The 22802-nt window shown below is 35.7% G+C and overlaps 2 protein-coding genes across 2 annotated transcripts; one reads left to right on the forward strand and one right to left on the reverse strand.

Moving 5' to 3' along the window:
• LOC109225285 lies at positions 6900 to 9257 on the forward strand. The gene is made up of 2 exons (XM_019389898.1): positions 6900 to 7469; positions 8088 to 9257. Exons 1-2 carry the CDS (start codon positions 7067 to 7069, stop codon positions 8591 to 8593), a joined length of 909 nt encoding a protein of 302 aa, XP_019245443.1. The 5' UTR covers positions 6900 to 7066; the 3' UTR covers positions 8594 to 9257.
• Positions 10647 to 12238, reverse strand: LOC109225286 (60S ribosomal protein L6-like). The gene is made up of 2 exons (XM_019389899.1): positions 11637 to 12238; positions 10647 to 10963 (listed from the first exon to the last, which is right to left on the reverse strand). Exons 1-2 carry the CDS (start codon positions 12168 to 12170, stop codon positions 10808 to 10810), a joined length of 690 nt encoding a protein of 229 aa, XP_019245444.1. The 5' UTR covers positions 12171 to 12238; the 3' UTR covers positions 10647 to 10807.

Below are 22802 nucleotides of genomic sequence, written 5' to 3' on the forward strand. Positions count from 1 at the left end.
AAAAATCTTTTACCTTAAAATGTGTAAGTTGAAATTTTTTTAGGGGTGGTGCAAAAAAACGAAAAAAATAGAAAATTGAAAATACCAAAAAAAAAATTGAGGGGAGGGGGTTGGGTGAATGGTGCAGAAAAAAATAGAAAATTGAAAATACAAAAAAAAAAAGTAAATTTTTTGGTGGGGGGTGGGAGGGGTAGGTGGTGCAGGAAAAAAAGCAGAAAATTTAAAATACAAAAAAAAAACGTAAAAAAAATTTTTTGAGGGAGGGCGGGGGGTGGAGAGGGGGGCAGAGTGGGTGGATGATGCAGAAAAATAAAAGAACATAAAATTGAAAATACAAAAAAAATAAATAAATTGGGGCAACAAAATAAATTTCTATATAAATTGGGTTGAGATACCTTTTGTTTTGGGTGAGTTTTATGGGTTGTACTTGGGCTGCTAAATGGGTCAGAATGGGCTATAAAATATAATAGGTTAACTTGGGCTCAGCCCAAATTGATCCATGAGCTAAAATATTTGTAACCCAACTCATTAATTTTTGGGCGGGTTGGGCGGGTTAGATGGGTTTGGGCTCAAATTGCCACCCCTAAGCGAGACAGTGAATACAATGAAATACATAGAATACAGCCGGATACATTAAAATACAATGAGAAAAAAAAAGACAGTGAATACAATGAAATACATGGAATACAACGAGATATATTGAATTACAATGAAAAAAAAGACAATGAATACAATGAAATACATGAAAATATAGCGTGATACATTGAAAATACATTGAAATATATTAACAGAAAATCAAGTTGCTCAGCCCCAAAATCCGTCGTCTTTGTTCAAGAACAAACCCTAATTTCCAGCTACTCCTATTGCAGCAGATGCAACAACAACTTCAGATGTATTTTTCACCTGCTCCGAATCTCAATATCAAATCTGGGTTTCGGAGTTCTCTCGCTATAGCCGCTGTTGTTTCTCAAAATTGCGTTTCAATGGCGGTAGCGAGTGGCTTAGCGACCTCTTTTGTAGGTGACAGTTTTTATTGTGATAATTTAAGTTCTACGTCTTGTTCTTCGTCTTTTTCTCCTTCTGGGGGTTGTTTTCGTCGTCAAGTTAGATTATTCGGGAACGGTCGGAGAATTAAGCCGGTGGTTTATTCGACGAAATCGCATTCTTTGAGCCTAGATGTGAGGTTGCTTCGAACTCGGTGGTTAATAATGGTGAAAAGGAATCTAACCACAGAGATAAAGAAAATAGTGTAACTGAATAGCGTATTTAGTGGCTTAGGGGTAGGAGGTACCAAAATTAGATATTTTGCTATAAACAGTAAAAGGTATCTATAGAATATAATTTTTTTAAAAAGTATTTATTTAAAATAAATAAGGTGTTAACCTTTGCTATAGGAGGTAAAAATTCCAAAACGACCTTGAGTGAAACATAGTAGTAGTCTTTTGCTCAGTCAAATTACTAATTTAAATAAGCTTAAATGGTTTCCCAGTCTAATTATTAAATGAACGTATCTGATAATTGCAGTAATGCAGTTATATGCCCTCTAGCATCTAAATGGTGCATTCTTGGAGCTTTTGTAGTCAGAGGCGGAGCTAGAATTTTAAGTTTATGGGGCTCGGAATTTTAGAACAACGACTTCAAATGCTAATGACCTGGTTCTAAATTTAATATTTATACATATATAATAAAAAATTTAACACAAAATACACTATTTGAGCAAAATCTATTGGTTTGGGCGAACCCGTAGCTCGGCTTCTGCCTTAGCCCATGTTTGAAGTCCAAGCTAACCTTGTAAGAGGGAATTGTCCCCATAGGTGAATTAACTGGTTATGTGCTTCTATTTGTGGGGGCTACGTACGCACGAGGTGACGAGAGTCCGTGCGTAGCTACTATTATGCTCAAGTCCAGGTAGTCTAGGACCCAAAGCATGCTTTACTTGCCGTACTTGTAACTTGGTTGTCAATTCGAACTGCGTAAATCATATCGAACTTGGCAAATGAATTTCTAAAAAAAAAAGTTAAACATCATTTTCTTGACCGCTAAAGAGAAATTAACATTACTTTGGGTAATTGTCTTCCTGATGAATTCTTGATTGATTGTTTGATGTGTTTATCTGTATTTGACCGTGTCACATGTATGATTGGCTAGCTTTAAAAAAAAAAAAGAATTTGCACTTTTCTTTTTCATTTTTTTCTTAGCATTTAGGACAAGTCCTCTCAGAGTAGGGGCAAGGCCTACATTCACACTACCCTCCATAGACCTCACTTGTAGGAATTTACTCGATTTATGGTTGTTTTTGTTGTTGTTGACAAGTATAGTGGTCTATTAAGATCTTTAAAACATAATTCAAATCAACAGTCTTTCTTGATTATCCATTATTTAAACCAAATGATTAGTGAAAAGAGTAGCATAACTGTAATTAGAAATTGAGATTCAATGTATCTGGACGGAATATAAAATTTATTGAACTTGCCCATCCATTTAATACCCTAGAAATAAAAGAAGAAAAAAATATAGGAAAAGATGGCTAATCTTGCAAGATTTACGTCTTCCAATCGCCACTTCCCTGAGTACGGTTTTTTTTTCCTTTTCTTTTTGACATTTCCTTCTCTCAATTTCTGAACGACTTTAGTTTCATTCAATTTTAAATTATTTTGAATACATTGCGAAGAATTTTGTATTATGTTCACGGCAAGCCTATTAATGCAAACTATTTGTCATTTGAATAAAGTTTAATTTTATTACTCAACTATGGTATATTAATTTTATTACTCACCAGGTGAGTTTCTCAAGTAACTTGAGTTTTGTTTTCGAGTAAAAAAAAAAAAAATTAAATCTATAATCGAATGATAGTTTAGATTAAAAATAGAGTGAGGATAAATTTTCTTCATTTTGGAATTGTGAAACCTTAAATTAAGGGTGTCTAACGGGGTGGGCCGGGCTGGGCTCGGTAGGAAAAATTAGTAACCGTGCGGGTTGGGGTCCGGGCCGATTACGGGTTGGGGCTTATCGGGTTTAACGGGTTCGGGTTCATCCGGGTAAAAAATGAACCGTAAGGGTTACGGGTACAAGGGGCCGGGCCGGGCCGGGTTGGTGAAATTTTTAATTTTTTTTTTTTGTATTTTGTATAACTATTGTAAGTTATATTAATATAAAGTAAAAATATAAAGAATACAATGAAGATGGGAAAAAATTATACTTATAAATTGCAAGTGCTACATTTATTTCAAAATTCAAATTTACAAATTGAAAGGTTTACATTTAACAACAAGTAAATTAACCAAAAAAGAGTAAATTCAGAGGTTTTGCATTGCCTTAGTAAGTTCGTCATAATCAATATGAACTGAGTGGCCTTCTTCTGGAGTGTTAAATTCGGATGGGTTACCATGTGTTAATATATCTCCATGTTCCTCGTCTTCTGGGCTATCAACATCTTCACGTCCTTGATTTCTTCGTTCTGATCTAATCCAATCTTTGAAACATACTAAAACTTCCAAAGCATTGCTTCCCAATGAGTGACGGGTGTCTCCAAGTTGTTGTCTTGCTTGGCTAAATGCACTCTCTGATGCAACAGTTGAAATTGGCACATTCATCACGTCCCGAGCCATAGCGGAAAGAACAGGAAATTGCTTTCCATTCTCATGCCACCATCCCAGCGGTGAAAATTCCTTTGTGCGAGGCTCTTTTTGCTTCTACAAGTAGAATTGAAGTTCGTCAATGTTCCTGCTACTGGTTTGAGTGTTAGAAAATGTAGAAAAAATATTAAAACTATCAAGGCCTTCTTCATCATCCACAGTAGTAGAAGCGGTACAGTGCATAGTGGGATTAACATTGCCTACATTAAGAGCAGCATCATCAATTACATTTGCATAATAACTATATAATCGTTGTAAAGATTCATTTAGCTTGTTCATACAAGCATATAAATCTGGGGTTTCAGTTGGTCCAATCTCCATATAAGTATATAAAGCATTCATTAATTGGTGACAATCAGACATCTTAATAGAAGGATTTAAAACAGCACCAATTAAGTAAACGGAGGAATTGGAAAGAAATATTTTTTGAATTTTGCTTGCATTTTTTCAACAACATCCCTATAATTTTCTTTCTTCTTAAATTCAAAGAGTAGAAAAGAAATTTCAGCTATATGTACTACAGCCATAGTAACAGTAGGGTAATATGCTCCAGAAAACTCAACAGTAGTTGTATAAAATTTATGTAAAAATTTAACAACATCATTAATGACCTCCCAAGTAGTAGTTGTTAACATACGGTTTGGATCAGTATAATGCGCATTAGCAACTTCAGTTATTGGGAATCTATATTTGTAGCAACATTTTAAAAATATATATGTATAATTCCATCTAGTAACAATTTCGTCTGGCATGAATCTGGGTTTAAGGTTATACTGGATACACTTATTCTTAAATTCCTTTATTCTAGATTGTCTATTATTTCCTTGAATAACACCAACTGCTCTTCTAACATGAGTAATCTCAGTTGAATATAAATCAAGGCCACTTTTAACAATTAAATTATAAACATGACATGCACACCTAACATAAAAAATTACGGCAAGTGGTGGTTGCAAATGCAGTTTTAATATTGATATTGCGGCATTATTGTTAGAAGCATTATCAAAAGACATACACAATACTTTTTGCTTGAGATTATAAAATTTAACAACTTCACAAATAGTAGTACTTATAAACGCAGCAGTATGACTCTGATCTTCATCATATTTAAAAGCGATAATACGTTTTTGCATACAATAATTATCATCTATCCAATGACATGTAATTGTCAAATAATCATTTCCATTAACAGCATGGCCAATATAAGAAGTTAGAGAAACTCTACAAGGAAGGTGGCTAAACAAATAACATATGTATGTTTGATATTGTCCATGAAGTCTAAAGATATCAGATCTACAAGTACTTCTAGGGATACCTTTAAATAAAGGATTGTAAATCCTTCGAATATACATAATAAGATATGATGAAGAAGCAAAAGAAAAAGGTAGACAACCCAAAGCAATCATTTTTGCTAACTCCTCACGATCCTTCATTTTATCATATTTCATAAGACCTCTGGTAGTAGGGTTTAGAGTTGTTTGATTTCCATCTCCATCAGAGCCCCATTCTATAGGATGCTCAATTCTCATATGTCTACTAAGTGTCCCAGTCCCCCCTAATTGTCCTCCAGTCTTATATTTAAAAGTATCATTACAAAGTTTGCATTTAACTCTATCAGTACCTTCTATTTCGTCAAAAAAATTTCAAACCTTACTTCTTTTTCTCCGATTACTACTCGGGGCCATAGGTGGTCTACTACTACCACCACGACCACCACCCCTACTACCAGCTCCCACACTACTAGGTGTAAGTGGTATCTCATCTTCCATTTCTAATTCATTATCTTTTATACCGAAATCTTCCTGGAATTGTTCATAATCTATATTATTATCAGATAATGTTTCAGGAATATTTGTAGAGTCATTTAAATTACTACCAGATGCTAAAGCAGAAGTACTACCTCTTTTTTTATTTTCCCGATTAGTAACCTTATTACAAACTCTTGTTGCAGCATTAAACATATTGTATAAATTTAACTACTAGCAACAATTAAATATGTAAATAAAATAGTAAATCAGAGAAAGAGTTGGAGGGAGTGCACCGAATTCTGCAATAAATTGAGCACTTGATGATTTCGCAACTCCAATGTTACCACGAAGAAACGTCAATTGTTCAAATTTTGAAGTTCAGTTGTTCTAACTTCAAATAATAAATACTACGATAAATTAAATTCCAAAAAAAAGAAGAGCCAAATAGTTGATTGCACTTTAGGTGAAGATTGAAGAATGAGAGAATATGATAATTGAGATTGAGAAATGAGAGATTAGTGAAGAAATGAAGAAGAGGGGGGAGTGTATTTATAGTTTTTCAAAGGGTTAAATTTGTAATTACAAAAGTGTTAATTTTTAAATAAAAAAAAGGCCCAAAAAGGGCTAATTGTGCAAATCAGTCGTTGGGCAACGGCTCCTTGGCATGTTACCGTTGCCAACGGTTAACATGGGCTGCCCAATCAACAATTTTTTTTAAAAAAAAAAAAAAGAAACTAGCCGTTAACCGGTCTGGGCCGGTCCGGTCCGGGTCGGTTTAACCGGTTCTACAGTATTTCTGTTGACCGCGTTTGACCGGTCCGGTTAACCGGTTAAAAATAGGTGAATAGACCAAACCCCCTACCCCTTTAACCCAGCCCCACCCGGCCCCCTTGTACCGGTGGCTTCAACCGGTCTGGGCCGGTTGGGAAACGGGCTGACCCAGCCCGTTAGACACCGTTACCTTAAATAAACAATGTCCGTGGTGCTTGTATAGAAAGACTCAAAGACCCCAATTTGAAGAAAAAAATAGCCGATAATTTAAAATACGTATGAACTCAAATATCAATTTTAATTTATTCTTTAGCAAAAAGATAACATACTTAATTAGAACATTGCCACATAAAAAATATGTTAATCTATTAGAACACAACTTTCTATGGTTGAATATTTGAAAAATCATATTCGGAGTATAACATCATTTGACTCTCAAAAAATTTGTATAATTCTATTGGGGGACAGATAATCTATATTATTAGGACATTTAAGTGATTATCCGATTGATAAGCTATTTCTTTAATTATTAAATTTTTAAAGGAGTGTCATGACTTATCACTTAATAGGACAACAAAACTAAACAAAATGAACGAGTCGATAAATTATGTCCAGATACATTAGGTCATGCCCTTTAAGCCAAAATACTGAAACCGTGCAAAATCACACATATAGAACCAATGATGTACCTATACCTATCTCTATATAAATAGTATTTACTATATATATGTTTGAGCAACGTAGATAATTTCTTCATCTATATACCAAGCAAAAACTCTATAAATTGTAAATAGTCTATTTTCTCACAACATCAAGAAAGCACAAGAAGCGACATTTCTTGTCGTTACAAAGTGATTATTTTTCTTTGCTGTCAGTGCATAAAAATTAAACTCTTTCTATTTGTGCATAAAAATGAGGTTTAAGAGGGTAGCCGCGGCATTTGATGACGTGGCAAAGGCGAGATTTTGCGAAAGCAGTGGCAGCGAGCATTCGTCGGTTGAGAGCGTGACGGATTTGTACGGTCTTGTGAATTCGTTTATTGAAAGAGGAAATGGATTTAGAGGAGGAAGAAATGAAGAAGAGATTATTAATGATGATAATGAGAAAGAAGAAAATGGATTAAGCAATAATTATTTTGATGATTTAGAGATTAAGGAGAAGTTAAGGAAATTGTTAGGTTATGAAGAAAGTGATTATGTAAAGAGAAATATTTATTCCGTCGTGGAAAATGCATGGCTTGAAATCGGCGATCGGAGTACGGCGGAGTTCAAACGGCGGTTGATGATTCGGTTGCGTGATAGGGGATTTGATGCTGGTAAGTTCTAGGTTAATTATGTCTTAATTAGAAATTATTGAGAATAAAAAATTGAATACAAATTACTGAATTGATTAGTAAATGAACATTTTATTCCATTTCATTATGTTAAGTTCTATTCTTATCTTTTTGAGGTAAATTAGAGTTTTCTAAGACTAAATAGTGATTTTCAAGTCATACACTTATTCTTACATGGAAGGGAAGCCTTGGAGCGATGATAAAGTTGTCTCTATGTGAAAAGTCACGGGTTTGAGCCATTAAATCAACCACTGATGCCTACATCACACCCTTGTGGTGCGGCTCTTCTCCGGAGCCTGCGTGAATATGGGATGCTTCATACACCGGGATGCCCTTTACACTTATTCTTACATCAATTAGATTTTAATTCAAATTTGTTGGTATGACTTCTTTTGTTCCATTTCTTTTTGGTGAAAAAAGATATTAACTCTGCATTTTCATCTTTCAAATCCCAATTATGGATCTAAACTATTGTCAATTGATGATAGTAAATTAGATAAGTAGCTACATTTATTTAAAACTATTTCACCACTTTACTTCTTGATAGCATTTTCTTGGAAAGTGACTAATCCACTTCTTGAATTCATGCTTCATATATAGGTCTGTGCAAATCAAAATGGGAGAGAAATGGCCAACTTCCATCTGGAAATTACGAGTACATTGACATTAACATGAACGAAAATCGCTATATAATCGAAGTTTATCTTGCCAGAGAATTCGAAATAGCTAGACCAACACCCTACTACACTTCATTGCTCGAGATTTTCCCTTCAATTTTTGTTGGAAAAGTGGAAGAATTGAAGCAAGTGGTGAAACTAATGAGTAGAGCTACAAAGAAATCAATGAAGAAAATGGATATTCATGTTCCACCATGGAGACAACTTAGTTATATGCAAGCTAAGTGGTTTGGTTCTTACAAAAGAACAATCAATGAGTTGTTGTTAGATGATGATAACAAGAATCTTGATTTTTCTTACAAGTGTTTGGCTAAGAAAAGAGCAGTAGGTTTTGTGTCCATGCCAACAATTTCTTTCTACTGCAGAGAAAACTTTGGTTCTAACAATGGTATAAAAGTTGGAAATTTGGCTGCAGCTTTAAATGGATGATGTTTGCTCTATCTAATAGCCATAGTTGAGTAGATAGTTAGGCTACTAGAGGTGGAGATCACATCACCCTTTGTAACTACGTTCAAACCTATTTCAGTGGTTAGGAAAGCTCCGGAGATTCTATGGAAAATTGAAAACGTTGAAGGCAAAGAATGGTAAAGCTTTGAAGCTGTAACTTGTTGGTTTTTCCATCATCCAATCCACAACAAATTGAATGAAACCAGGTGAAAAAGAAGTTATTTTTCGCTTAGATGTGCTCGGCAGATGCTAAAGTCAGAGCGTGGTGGCAAGAATTGATTGATCGAGCTGATTCCATCATGCTTTTCATACTGAGGTTGTCGGTCTCACACCTAGGCATGCTTATACCATATAATGTTTGCTGATCTATTTGAGAAGTTGTTTGACCTATAGAAAGAGTTGGACTCAGTAGGTGTGTGTGCCCTCACCAAGTTAAATACTAGACCATTGTCTGCTGCAATTAGCTAGTCTGGTTTAATGCTGATGAAAGGATTTTCTCCTAATTTGGGGAATGAGTGTTCTTTTCTTTTAATTGTTTTATACTCTTGTTCAGTACAATGAGTTCAAGTTTGTAGCTATGTACTCATCAGAAAATGCAACCAAGAATCAAAGAAATTTAATTTGATTATGCGCGAGTTCTCTTATAGCTTCATATTCTTGTGAGTGTTATCGGTAAACCATTCAGATTTTACTCATTGCAAGAGTAAATGATCCGCTCTCTCTTCCACTTTTGACTCTTTCTATCTTTCATTCGCAAATTCGCCTTACTTCACAGATTCTCATCTCATGAGCATGATATTTACATACAAGCATCATCGATAAAGTTGTCTCCATATAACCTATAGATCACAGGTTCGAGCTGTTGATACAATCATGAATGGGTTGTGGAAGCAGTCACTAAAGTATGCATTAAGGTAAAATTGTCTACATGTAACCTATAGGTCACAAGTTCGAATCGTGGAAGCAAAATAATGCTTGCATTAGGGTATTGCCATTCACCATATTCTACGTGAACGCAAGATGCCTTGGGCACCGGACTGCCTTTTACATACAAGCATGCATGGATCCACCTCTTATTCTCTCAGTGGAAAGCAGATAAAGGGTAGTTAGCAAGCCAGCTACAGGATTAAATGTATTTGTTTTGACTTCTTCCACTACTTATCAGCAATTACCAGTAACATCTGTGTGGAACTCTACTCGAGAAAAATCCAATTAAATCCAGATGCAACTTCCAAATTAATGATTTCCGTCAAACAAACAGCAGCACGTTAAAGGATACCAAGCAGTACTTGGAGGGATTCCATAATGTCACTTAAAATGCCCACACAACTAAGAGCCAGGAAATGGACATACTCTAGCCAAAGCTTTCACTATTTGCCTTATCTATCACAATAACCATCGATCATCTCCTGAGGCCCCAGGAAGAGACAAGTATATCAACTAATGTTGTAAGACAGTGATCCAAAAACCACCTTTCCGCTAAAGCCAAAACTTATCCTCAACATAACTTCTGTATCCAACATCTATTCAAATGCATGAGTGCCAAAAGCAAGCTTTCTTGGTTTACTATTGAATGAGTAGTGCTATCAGCCTATCACATAAGATTGACTGACTACCTTCTGAAAAACCACCCAATGCAGAATGTTTTGTTGAAGCAACTAAGCAAACTGCTAGGAATCAAAGCAGTGATCCAGGGAGGTGCAGAGATGATCAGTCATAAAAAACGGCCTACAGAAAAGACTGGATCCTAGGCATAACCTTTTGTTCCCCTTCTCAGCGGGTATGCAAAATGTAAGAAGTTCGGTAAGCAAATATGTCATTAGATTTACCACAACCAGCCACTTAACTTCTCAAGTCAAATATTATTCATATAGCTACACAGCCACCACGACAGTCAAGATGAAGGGTACCCAATTTAACCCTCTTCTTGGTACATGAAGGTGTAGCTTCAATATGGTGGAAAATTTCAACACGGCAAAGAGGCTTATCATTGAGCTCAGACATTAACAAGGCAGTATAGGTAGGATAAACAAGATCAACACGAAAACTCCCATAATGCATATATTCTAATTAAAGACGTTTATAATCAGCAAAGCATCAATATGACCTCTAAACGCAGGTTCAAACCGAACAAAACAGAAAAGTAGAGCGTAAAAAAATCAATTTATCCAAGAAAGTGTTGTAGATGTTGTTCCTCTAAAAGACAAGCTCATGTGGTTTCATGCCTGCCTTGAGTGAGAACCTCGCGGACAAATAAGCCTTCAATTCTGGAACTCCTTCAATGGTCTTGATCAATGCAGCGTCCACAGCTTTCTGCTCATCTTTCTTTTCTTGTGGAAGCACATTCTTCTTCTGCACTCAACAATCAAATACACAAATCACAAATTAAATCAAACAGCTCTCAAATGGTCTTCTCCTGCATACTTTACAAGTGTGTGCTATGTTGCTCGGACTCTCCAGAAACGTCGTCGGGTGCATGTCGGATACTCCAAAGTATTTTGAAGGATCCGATACGGGTGCGGCAGCATTCTGGAGAGTTCGCATAACATTGTGTGTGTGTATACATATAATGCTCCCACATACACAGACAGAAAAATTTGATAATATATACATTAAACTAAGCTGTGAGTGCATCACTTTGTGTAGATATATATTTAAGTTTAAGTTCTATTCACTAACAGTATACAAAAACATATACACTATCACTAAAAAGTAATTGCAAGTAACTCTATTTAATGGAGTTATAACAGGCTAAATTACACTGACGGTGTAAATAATCCATTATAATATCCATGTATATAACTTAAATCCATATATTTATACTAAGTCCATATCCACTTTCAAAAGGTATATCCACAATACATTGATCTATACACATGCACACACACATAAAAGCGCGCGCACAGCAAACAATTTTATCATAAAACTATATATATCTATACTAAGTCACATTTATATATGATCCTGAATTTGCATACATACTAAGGAAACAAATCTAAACAGAAAAAGAACAAAGAAAACAAACCTCTTTCTTGTCCTCAAAAAACTCCCCTTCACCCTTCTTCTGCTTCTTCTCAACCTGCTTAGCAAAATACTTATCATCAATTTTCTCCACATTCACACCCGAAACATCAACCTTAGTCGAGGTACCAATAACATAAGCTTGATTCACACGTCTAAGAGGAACGCCATTAAGCTTAAAAGGTCCAGTAACAAGCAGTAGCCCAGAACCAAGCTGTTTCAAAAACACAACTCTTTTCCCCTTAAACCTACCAGCTAGGATAATCAAAACGGTTCCAGGTGTAATGCTTGCTCTGAGTTTTGTAGGTTTTGGCTTGTGTTTGTTCACAAGTGGTTTAGCCACGTCATCGGCGGGGTAAAACTTTGGGGGTTTTACGGCCGGAGCGGCGGCGGTGGGTTTTTTGCTGTGAGATGGAAATGTGCCGCCGTTTTTCTTCTTGATTGCCCAGAGACCTTTCTTGTGGTACATTCTAGAACGTGAGAATTTTCCCAGGCCAGGAATTAGTTCTGGGTTACGGAGAGTTTTCTTGGGCGCCATTGGAGAAAGAAGCTGCTCTGGTGAGAGAGTAAACCCTAGTTTTTGAGAGAAATGGCTGAGATCTCAGCGTTTGGTTTATGTAAAGGGATACTGAAGATGAGAGCCCACGTGTATATGGGCTGGGCTAGGTGATTTTTCATCTTTGGGCTTGCCCGCTTGCCATGGATTTCGGGAGCATTTGCATCTATACCCGTTTTTTGTGTCACATTTTAACTTGTGCCCGCTTTGCAAAAAAAATTGTAAGCGTACCCGCTTTTTCACATAACCTTCAGCCCACGGGGCTGAAGTTTTTCTTTTGTACTGGAAAACTTCAGCTGAAGTTTTTGTCTTTATAACCGAAAAACTTAAGCAGTTTTTCAGCTTAAGTTTTCCAGTTATAAAATAAAACTTAAGCAGTTTCCAGCTTAAGTTTTCTAGTTATACAATAAAAACTTAAGCTCTAGAGCTTAAGTTTTCCAGTTATAAAATAGAAACTTAAGCAGTATCCAGCTTAAGTTTTCCAGTTATAAAATAAAAACTTAAGCAGTTTCCAGCTTAAGTTTTCCAGTTATAAATAAAAACTTAAGCAGTTTCCAGCTTAAGTTTTCCAGTTATAAAATAAAACTTAAGCAGTTTCCAGCTTAAGTTTTCTAGTTATAAATAAAACAAAAAAACTTCAGCTCTTTCTAGTTATAAAATAAAAAACTTCAGCTCTAGTTTTTCCAGTTATAAATAAAAACTTCAAATTTTTGTGTTGTGACTGAAAAAACTTCAGCCTAGAGCTTGAAGTTTGGTGTTGCTAACTTGGAAAACTTCAGCTCTAGAGCTGAAGTTGTCACATATGTTTATAAAATAAAAACTTCAAGCTCTAGAGCCTTGAAAGTTTGCAACCAGTTATAAAAATAAAAACTTCAGCTAGAGCTGAAGTTTTTGTTTAGTAACCCGGAAACTTCACCTCTAGAGCTGAAGTTTCTCAGTTATAAAGGGAAGCTGAAGTTTTTTAAAAAGTGGGTACGGATGCAAACAAAAAGACAAAGCGGCTACAGGTTAAAGAGAGGCGCCCAAATAGGGCGCCCCGTGCAATTTTTACTGGATTTCGTGTAAAAATTGTGTGGGTAACCACTTTTTAAAGTGGTATTTACTTTTTATTCAGTATTTTTAATGCTTAGTAATAGTAGTCACTAGTCTATTAAAATTAATATGAAAAGACTGTATTACCCTTTATTCTATCTCTTCATGTGTCGAGTTAGGTTACTGCGTCGAGTTAGAGGACTACTCAAGCAGGCATGCCTCCTATCTGATAAATTCATTCCTATCCAGTTTCCAGTCAGCAAGACATATTAAGTTACATTGGAACATAATCGCTCCAACTGCTGTGTTGGAGGATATATACTAACTTTAAAGGAGGTATAGTTGAAAGAACCAGTAATTGATAAAGAGTACTAATTTATATTTTAAAAATGAATTGCATACTACTGACTTTGGAAAGCCAAACTTTGAACAGAATTAAGTTATTATATTCGAGATGTGAAACTTTTTCCTGTATGAAAATTTCACTTAGATAAAAGGAAGTCCTTAACTTACAGTTACAAGTTCTAAAGTTAAGGACAGACAGTCCTTAACTTATAGTTACAAGTTCAAAAGTTAAGGACAATAGGTCCTTAACTTTGACTTACAAGTTCAAAAGTTAAGGACGCTTGGTCCTGAAGTTTGAGTTCCAAGTTCAAAAGTTAAGGACATGTAGCCCTGAAGTCCTGAACTTAGAGCTACAAGTTCAAAAGTTGAGGACATGTAGTCCTGAAGTCTTGAACTTAGAGTTCCAAGTTCAAAAGTTAAGGACATGTAATCCTGAAGTTAAGTACAAAAGTTAAGGACATGAGCAGAAGGGTATTTTCGTCCGGGCAGTTAAAGTTTATTAAAGCAGTGGCTAAAGACTAAAGACATTTTAAACGGTGGCTTAAAAGTAAATACATGTGTTATTAGTGGCCAACCGTGCACTTCTCCCGGATTTCGTCAACTTGTAAAACTGGACAAAATGGCCATTTTTAGACGGGTAATTGACATTTAACCTCATTTCAAAACTAGTCAAACTTTAACCAGTTTTTCACTATGTGGAGTTTCATTTATAAAAGTTTTGAACTTCATCTTATGCTAGAGTTTTTTCTAAGGCTGTTCGACGGTAAGGGACGGTAAGGGACGGGACGAGACAGACTTTGATCGGGACGGTGACAGGACGGGCCTTAAACGGGACGAGATACACGGGATAACCTGGTAGGCCCAGCCCATCCCACTAGCAAATGGAACGAGACGGGGGCCCTAATTGGGCCTTTTTTAAAAAAATTATTTAAATATTTAAGCATTAAATTCGGCACGGCTATTTTTTTTTATAGATACCAATGGTAATTTTTTAAAGTTGACAATGACTAAGTTTTTAAAGTTTGCAATGGCTAGTTTTTTAACCTTTTTAATAAACTTAAAACTTCATAAATTATAAAGATACTAAGTAAAGAATTATAAAATATTAAAACAAAAGACTTATAACGAAATATTTTAGTAATTATAATAGACTTGTAATTTATTTAATATAATCTCAAGCTATAAAGTAACTAAGTAAGACAGTTCATAAAAAAAAAATCAAATTTCACATACAAATACAAGTCTTTTGAAGAGCACATAATCTACGCAGGCACCTTCTAGGAAGGGTTCTGTTTGAACTTTGAACTAGACCTCTAAGTAGCTAATTACAAATTTTCATACTAATATTTGTAAGCTCGTATATAACTTCGTTGTAACCGATCTATAATTTTCCTCGGATGTAAGAGATTTGAGAGAGAATGATTGATTTTTGTGGGAAAAAATGAAGAATGAATGGAGTATTTATAGTTAAATATGGCCAAAGTATAATTTAATAAACTTAGGGTCAACATATGCACATCGTTCTTTAAACTCATAAATTTTACTCGCTTTATTAGCACGTAAAATATAGTCGCAGGTATGTTGTACTTTACCACAAGCATCGAAAAAATAAATTAATAAATCTTTTACGATCAAGTTAAAAATATGGCATGCACATCTAACATGAAAAATTGCTGGATTAATTGGACAAAGTCTAGCTTTTAAGCTAGTTGATGCAGTGGTGTTAGCAGAATAATGTGATAGTTATAACTTTATCAATGAGCCCATAAATTTCAAGTATTTAAAGAACAATAGTTGCAATATATGCTCCAGTGTATTTTGAATTAACAAATTTATAACCAATAATACATTTTTGCATGTTCGATTGATGATCAACCCAATGACATGTAACAGTTAAACAATCATTACCATTAGGACTACGACCTATATCAGATGTGATAGACACCTTACAGTCTAAGTAAAAAAATACACAACGAATATACTGCAGATATTCAGTTTGATATTTAAAAACATCATTTCTAACTGTGTTCTTAGGAAAACCTTGAAAAACAGGATTATAAGTTTCTTGAATATAATGCACAAAAGTAAGGTGAGAAGGAAAAATAAAAAGTAAGAAACAAACAACGATCATTTTTGCTAAATTTCACTATCTCTGTCTTTGTTACATGGACATAGTATAGTACCAGAAGTAGGGTGAAACTATTGTTGGAAAAAGTTAGAACCCCCGTCAGATCCAGTAGGAGCGGCAGTACAACTTCTAGGATCCGGGGGTTTTTCTGCATCTATTTGAGGTTGTATCCATAAAGGTTTGTGTGTTTTAAGTAAGTGTCTGGTTAAACCCCCCGTCCCACCTGATTTTTCATGTGCAAATCGTGCTTTACATTTTACATATATAGCAACTAAATTGACTTTATCATGTTCAAAAAAATTCGATACAAGTGATTGTTATACCCCATTTTAACACGGGTCAAATTAGAGTATAACATATTGATAAATATGAGGTTTAATTAATTAAAGAGTCGCCACCTAATTATTTTAATGGTGAATTAGGATACCTAATTATTAAACAATGCAATAAAGTTAACTAAATTTTATGGCCCTCTTAACCTTAGGAATTCTAGGTAATGGTTCTAACTATCTCAAAAGGAAGGAGTAAGGCACCTTTTAAGATCCATTAAAAATGGTTAACCGGCCAAACTTAGATTAATTAATAGATTTTAGGGACTAAATATTGTCTGCCCAAAAAGTGTAAAGAAAAGTTCACTGGTCTTGGCTAAAAGAAGCTTAAAAATTACTCTAAAAAAATATTTAATCAGAGATCCCATTTGAGCTCAAAAGAACGCTTTAAAGAACTACTCTTTGTAAAGATAACTTCTGAAACCATAATTGTTAAAAGCACTTGGTTCTTTTCGAAAGAATATTACTCACAAATACTCGTTTGCATCAATTTGAAAGACTTGACTGGGTTTATCATCAAGTGGTTATATCAAATGAGGGAAAGGTTACTAATTTTAAAAGCCCCCTTAAGTTAGGTGCTACATTCTATATGCTGAAATAAATACTTTAATAAGTAAGTAAAGCAACAAAATATGATAAAATTATTGTTAGTCCTAGGTTAACAGAGAGTTAAACTGAAATAACTCAAATCACACAAAAGTAAGGAAATATCACTCCCGAGAAATTCAAACAGAATAAACGCTAAAGACAAAAGTCGCCATAGGCAACACCAAGCAAGTTTCGCTTGATTTTCTCGCTATCCGGTACTCTAAGGAGTGGTATGCAATGACTCCATGTGGTGGTGGTAGTGTTGAGTATTGAATTAAGACTCCAAGTTTGCTCCAAGTGCATATGCAAAAAAAAAAAAGATAAAGAAACAGAATTAGAAAAGAGCCTTGCTCTTAAACAGGCATGAAACTTAGAAAGAGGCGAGGCAAACCACACAGTCAACTTACAACGAATAATTTTTATGATCAGAATAACCAGACCATACTAAACGAATTAAGGTCTTGAATCCGAAGGAACCTCCTCTTGTGGTGCAGTGAACCGAGGCAGGGGATTTCGATCTACCGAACTCCGACCTCGAACTTTCTAACTCATATGATTGTTAAACAACGATGAAATAATCAACAAAATGCAGCACCTCTGTTGTATTTAGAACCAACGGAATCGAGAAACGAAAGAAAATAGACGATTTTTGTCAAGGCAAAATTATAAGAACAAAGGGGCGCAGTAGCTTTTATGAGACATCGAGCGGCGGCTAAGAGTGGTTGTGAAAATAGCTACAAAATCTGTATTTATAGGTGTAAAGTTAGGGTTCTTGAGCGGGATTTTCAGGTTTGAAATCAAGTAAAAATACCCGTTTGAATTCGATTTTTGAATTCTTAATCGGACAAAAGAAGAATTCAGCTTTTGCAGCGAAAAGAAGAAAAATCTGATGGAAAGAGCCGTTGCTTCAGAGTAAAGACGAGTTTTGTGCGAAAATAGGGTGTACTTCTTCTGTCCAAAGCTGAAAGGTACTGGGTTTTAACATGTAAACAGAAAAAGGAAGAAGAAGGGGCAGCGTTTGTTTTGAAAAGAGAAACAGGGAACCCTAGGCTAACTTTAGGATTGGGCTTGAAACTTTTGATTGNATAAAAAAAACTGTTTGACATGTCTAACAATGAATTTTTATATTATATAGTTTTATAGTGCTCAAGTAAAATTAGTATGAATTAAAATGGCAAAATCTATTTTAGTATGTAACCTCTATAAAATGAGAAAGCAACTAATATATAAATAAATTAAATAAATATTTTATAAATAAGAGTATGATTAATGCAAATAAGAGAGAGACATTTGCAAAGAAAATATCATTGATTGATTAATTTTGAATAATTCAAGCGATAGCATCTATAATACATACAATAGTAATAATAGTAATTAACAACAACAACAACAACATTAAATAATAATAATAATAGTAATAATAATAATAATAATAATAATAATAATAATAATAATAATAATAATAATAATAAATATAAGAAGAAGAAGAAGAAGTCTAAATTGTACTAAAAATACAAATTTATATATTCTTACGTTATTAACGATATTAGAAGCTCAAGTAGAAAATTTGGAAGAAAGGAGGGACAAAATTGGATGTCAACAGCTGCCCCTCTTTGACCGGAGACAATGAAAGAGTTTTCGGCAAAGAATATTGACTTAGTAGCCAATTTTGTCGCGACCATCAGGGTTGGAATGGGACAAAGGGGACGTAAAAAAAATGATTGCGGCCGAACTCCGATTTTGAGTTGCCTACATATCTCGGGTTTCACGAGAATCAGGCCATATGTAGTTCAAGACTTATGGTACCCTAGAGTAGGACTCACTTATCGATGCGGATCCTAAAATGCTGCCCCAGTGTCGAATAATAGAGACACTGGGTACCATGATTGAAAGAAAGATGTTTAAAATAAGAATTTGGATTATGAATTTTGAGAGTTGAGCCGAGCGGAGTTCGAAGTAGATCCTTGACCTTTGTTGGAGAGTTTGGTATTCCTCTCCAACAAATTGCCCCAGTTCACTGCTAAGATATAGTTCCACGTTGCGCTATATTTCCTGCAAAGCTTAACAATGCTAAAAAAATCTGTTAGGAAATAAGATGCAATATGCCATAAAAGTAATCTTATGAAAATAATATTTAGGCGTCAATTCATAAGAAATACGAATTTATTGTGCAAACATATAAAAATATAATTTTATGGTGATATATTTCATGATCGCAATGCAATATGAAAATTTAGCTTATGAAAATAAATGCGTTTGGCAAAGATTTATGAAAGATATGTTTCGGCAATGCTTATGCAAGCGGGACCACTCTGGTCGAAATAAATTAAATGTCCTTTTGAGGAAGGATTAACTTCAATATCCTATTTGAGGGTGGATTGACCCGATATATCATATTTAAGGGCGGATAGACCCGATATATCTTATTTGAGGGCGGATAGACCCGATATATCCTATTTGAGGGCGGATGAACCTGATATATCCTATTTGAGGGCGGATGAATCCGATATATCCTATTTGAGGGCGGATAGACCTGATATATCCTATTTGAGGGCGGATGGACCCGATATATCCTATTTGAGGGCGCATGGACCCGATATATCCTATTTGAGGGTGGATAGACCCGATATATCCTATTTGAGGGTGGACAAGCCTCACATGTGGTGCTTGATTTGAAATTACAAAGATTGATGCAGTGCGAAGAGCTTGATATGATGCCCATTTTGCTTGATCCGGTGCCAGAGTTATAACAATATTCAGGGTGCGATGCAATGAGCTTGGTGCAGTAGCGAATATCCTTGGTGCGGAGAGCTTGATGCGGTGCCTTTACAGAAGAAAATATTCAAGGAGCGGTGCCAATAATTTGGAAATTTGCATGCTGAAGTTTATTATTAGTAAATTCGTGCACTCAAATAAAACTATGAGTTTCAAAATATAATTTGCGATAACTCGGCTTGATCGCCATGTTGCATTATATTTCCTGCAAGGTGAATTCGTCAGTAGAGTAGATATTGAAATGCAATGTGCTGTAAAGTAATCTTACGAAAATGACACCTTTTGGGCATTTACTTATACAATGCGGCCTAGTCGGCCAAAATAATTTGATAAAATGTAGTGTTATGCCAATAGTTCAACAATAACATGCGGTTTATAAATGTGCTTTGCAATGATTTATGGTAATGATGCCTTTCAGTAATGACATTAAAAACATGACTATCTAGGTCAAAATAAATTAATGGAAAGCATGTAAATATGTGCTAAAGTGTCCTGTTGTTCGAGCGGACAACCTTAATATCCTATTATCAGGTGGACAACCTTGTGTCCAATTAATCAGGCGGACAACCTAATGTCCTATTAATCAGGTGGACTACCTCATGTCCTATTATCAGGCGGACTACCTTATGTCCTATTATCAGGTGGGCAACCTCATGTCCTATCAATCAGGCGGACTACCTCATGTCCTATTATCAGGCGGAAGACCTCATGTCCTATTAATCAGGCGGACGGCCTCATGTCCTACTAATTAGGCGGACTACCTTATATCCTATTATCAGGCGGACAACCTCATGTCCTATTAATCAGGCGGACGACCTCATGTCCTATTATCAGGCGGACGACCTCATGTCCTATTAATCAGGCGGACTACCTCATGTCCTATTACTCAGGCGGACGACCTTTTTGTCCTATTATTAGGTGGACGAACCTAGATGCATGGCACTTGATTTGCAATTTCAAACATTAGTGCGGTGCTTGATTTGTATTTGTAAAATGCGGTGCGGAGAGCTTGGCATAATTCCTTCGAAGTAACACATATTGATGGTGCAATGCGGAGAGCATGGTGCAATGATTTTGTAATAGCAAATGGTGCGGTGCAGAGAGCTTGGTGCAATTCCTTTGTAGTAATGAATATTCCTAGTGCAATGCTAACAATTGTTGGATCTTCATAATAAATTCCTGCAGTCAAAGAAAAATTATAAGTTGCAAAGTTTTATTTTGCGCTGGCTTGGCTTCATCCTTTGCTTTGCATGAATCTTGCGACTTCTAACTTGTTGATGAGCTTTGCGATAGCGTGTAATGTTCAAGAATAGCTAAATATGCCCCTGTGTTACTCAAAGAAAATTCATTAGTATAAAATGAAGTGGTTGCCTTGCATTGAACGTCAAAGTATGGCTTTAAATCTGCAACTTGTTGCCATGGCATTCTGGAATTTGCTGTTGTGCTTGTAACAAATATGTAGCTCGAGATTTCATTTTCTGCTTTGTCGAATGATGAGGATCCTTCTGCAAAATCTACCCCGGTTTTGGCTTTTGGGGTAAATAGGATTTTTTTTATGATAAGACCGAACCTATAGGGCTGCCTACGTATCCCCTCTTAAACGGGAATCAGGTCAAAACGTAGTTCATTTACAAAAGCAAGGCATGATCACAAAAAATAGCTGCTCATAGGATGATAGTTGAAAAATGAAAATGCCAGCAACGCAAGGTGAACTAGTCTAGACGATGTTTCTTCCTCGGATGCCCAACAATGCTCGATGTATTGCTTGTGCTGCTGCTATTTGCATTTGAGATATTTGTTCCAACTGGTAGGTGCACTCGCAATTTGTTAGCATCAATCATATTCTGAATCTTATGCTTTAATGCTAGGCATTCTTCTGTATCATGACCTTGAGCATTTGAATGGTGGGCACAATACTTGGAAGGATCAAATAAGGGATGTGAAGGGTCAGATATCCTTCCTTTTCTTGGTTACACAATTCCTGAGGCATTCAATCGAGTGAATATGCTAGAGATTGATTCAGTCAAAGGTGTGAAGTCCCGGGGCTTTTTTTTCTTTGATCGGTGAGAAGCGACTTGTGCTTGACGATGTTGATGTCGAATGCTTTGTTGGCGAGGAGGCTGGAGATGCATGTTACAAGCGTTAGAGATGGTATGATTTTGCGAAAGCTGGCGATTATGATGGCATTGCGGTGGATGCATAGTCATGGCAACTGAGGCATTTTCCTTCTCTTTACCTTTCCAATTTTCTAGCATCCCTGATTGTAAAGTATGATTGATAGTTTGCATGCTAACCTTTCCTTCTTTGATGCCACTTTCTAGGAAGTCCCCGACTCTAATCAAGTCCGAGAAATTACGCAAATTCGCAGTAGCCAGCTTTTCATAATATATGCCATTTTGAATGTCAATAAAGATTGATATCAACTCCTTCTCGGATAGCGGAGGGTGCACCTTCGAAGCTTCAACTCTCCACCAAATTGCATAATCCTGAAATGATTCATGTGGAATTTTCTTTATTTTGTACAGGCTATGCATGTTTGGGTCGACCCCCAGGTTGAACTCATGTTGCCTTAAAAAATCGTTAGCCATATCATCCCACGTGCGCCATTTGCTAAAATCTTGTTTTGTGTACCAAACAAGTGCAGGTCCTGATAAACTTTGGATAAATAACTTCATTCGAATGGCCTCATTGTTCCCGATACCAAGTAATCTGCTACAGTAGTCCTTTAAATGAGCAATGGGATTTCCTTTCCTATGAAAAGTATTAAACTTTGGCACCTGGTAACCTGGTGGGAGTTCTACATCAGGCTGCAGGCATAGGTCTTCATATCTTAGACTTTGATAATTTCTTGATTGCAATTCTTCTCCAATGGCTTTCTTCAAATCACGGAGTTCTTTTTCCAAATTTTCACGACAAATCTGTTGGGTTAATTTTTCAGGTCTCTTATACGGACATATTGCTAGTCGTTTTTGCTTGTCCTCCTCAAATGGAGTTGTGGTTATGGGAGGCATTATCATGACTTGATTATGGTTGTAGGTTGATGACATTTGTGTAGAGATTTTATAAGTAGGAGCTGGGCAAGGAGATATGGTTAAGCAAATATTTTGTTTTGAGCTACAAACAGAGGTTGCATTTGGAAGAAGGTTGAAAGTGCTTCCCGGATTAACCAACAAGTTTCTTCATACCACATTTTCCTTAGTATCATCACCTTCTGCTTGCAACAATCTTATACTGGTACTGAATACTTCAAATCAGTCTGCCATTATAGCTTCGTCCTTTGTGCAGATTCGTAGCCAAAATAGTGTTCAATGCTCGGCAACCTTTAAAGGAAAAAATAAAACTTTACAAAATAAAAGTAAAGTGTTAGCGTATTCATCATAATGAAATAAATGCATAAAACTAATAGAGTATATGATT

Source organism: Nicotiana attenuata, chromosome 5 (genome assembly GCF_001879085.1).
Source record: "Nicotiana attenuata strain UT chromosome 5, NIATTr2, whole genome shotgun sequence".
NCBI classification, from domain to species: domain Eukaryota; kingdom Viridiplantae; phylum Streptophyta; class Magnoliopsida; order Solanales; family Solanaceae; genus Nicotiana; species Nicotiana attenuata.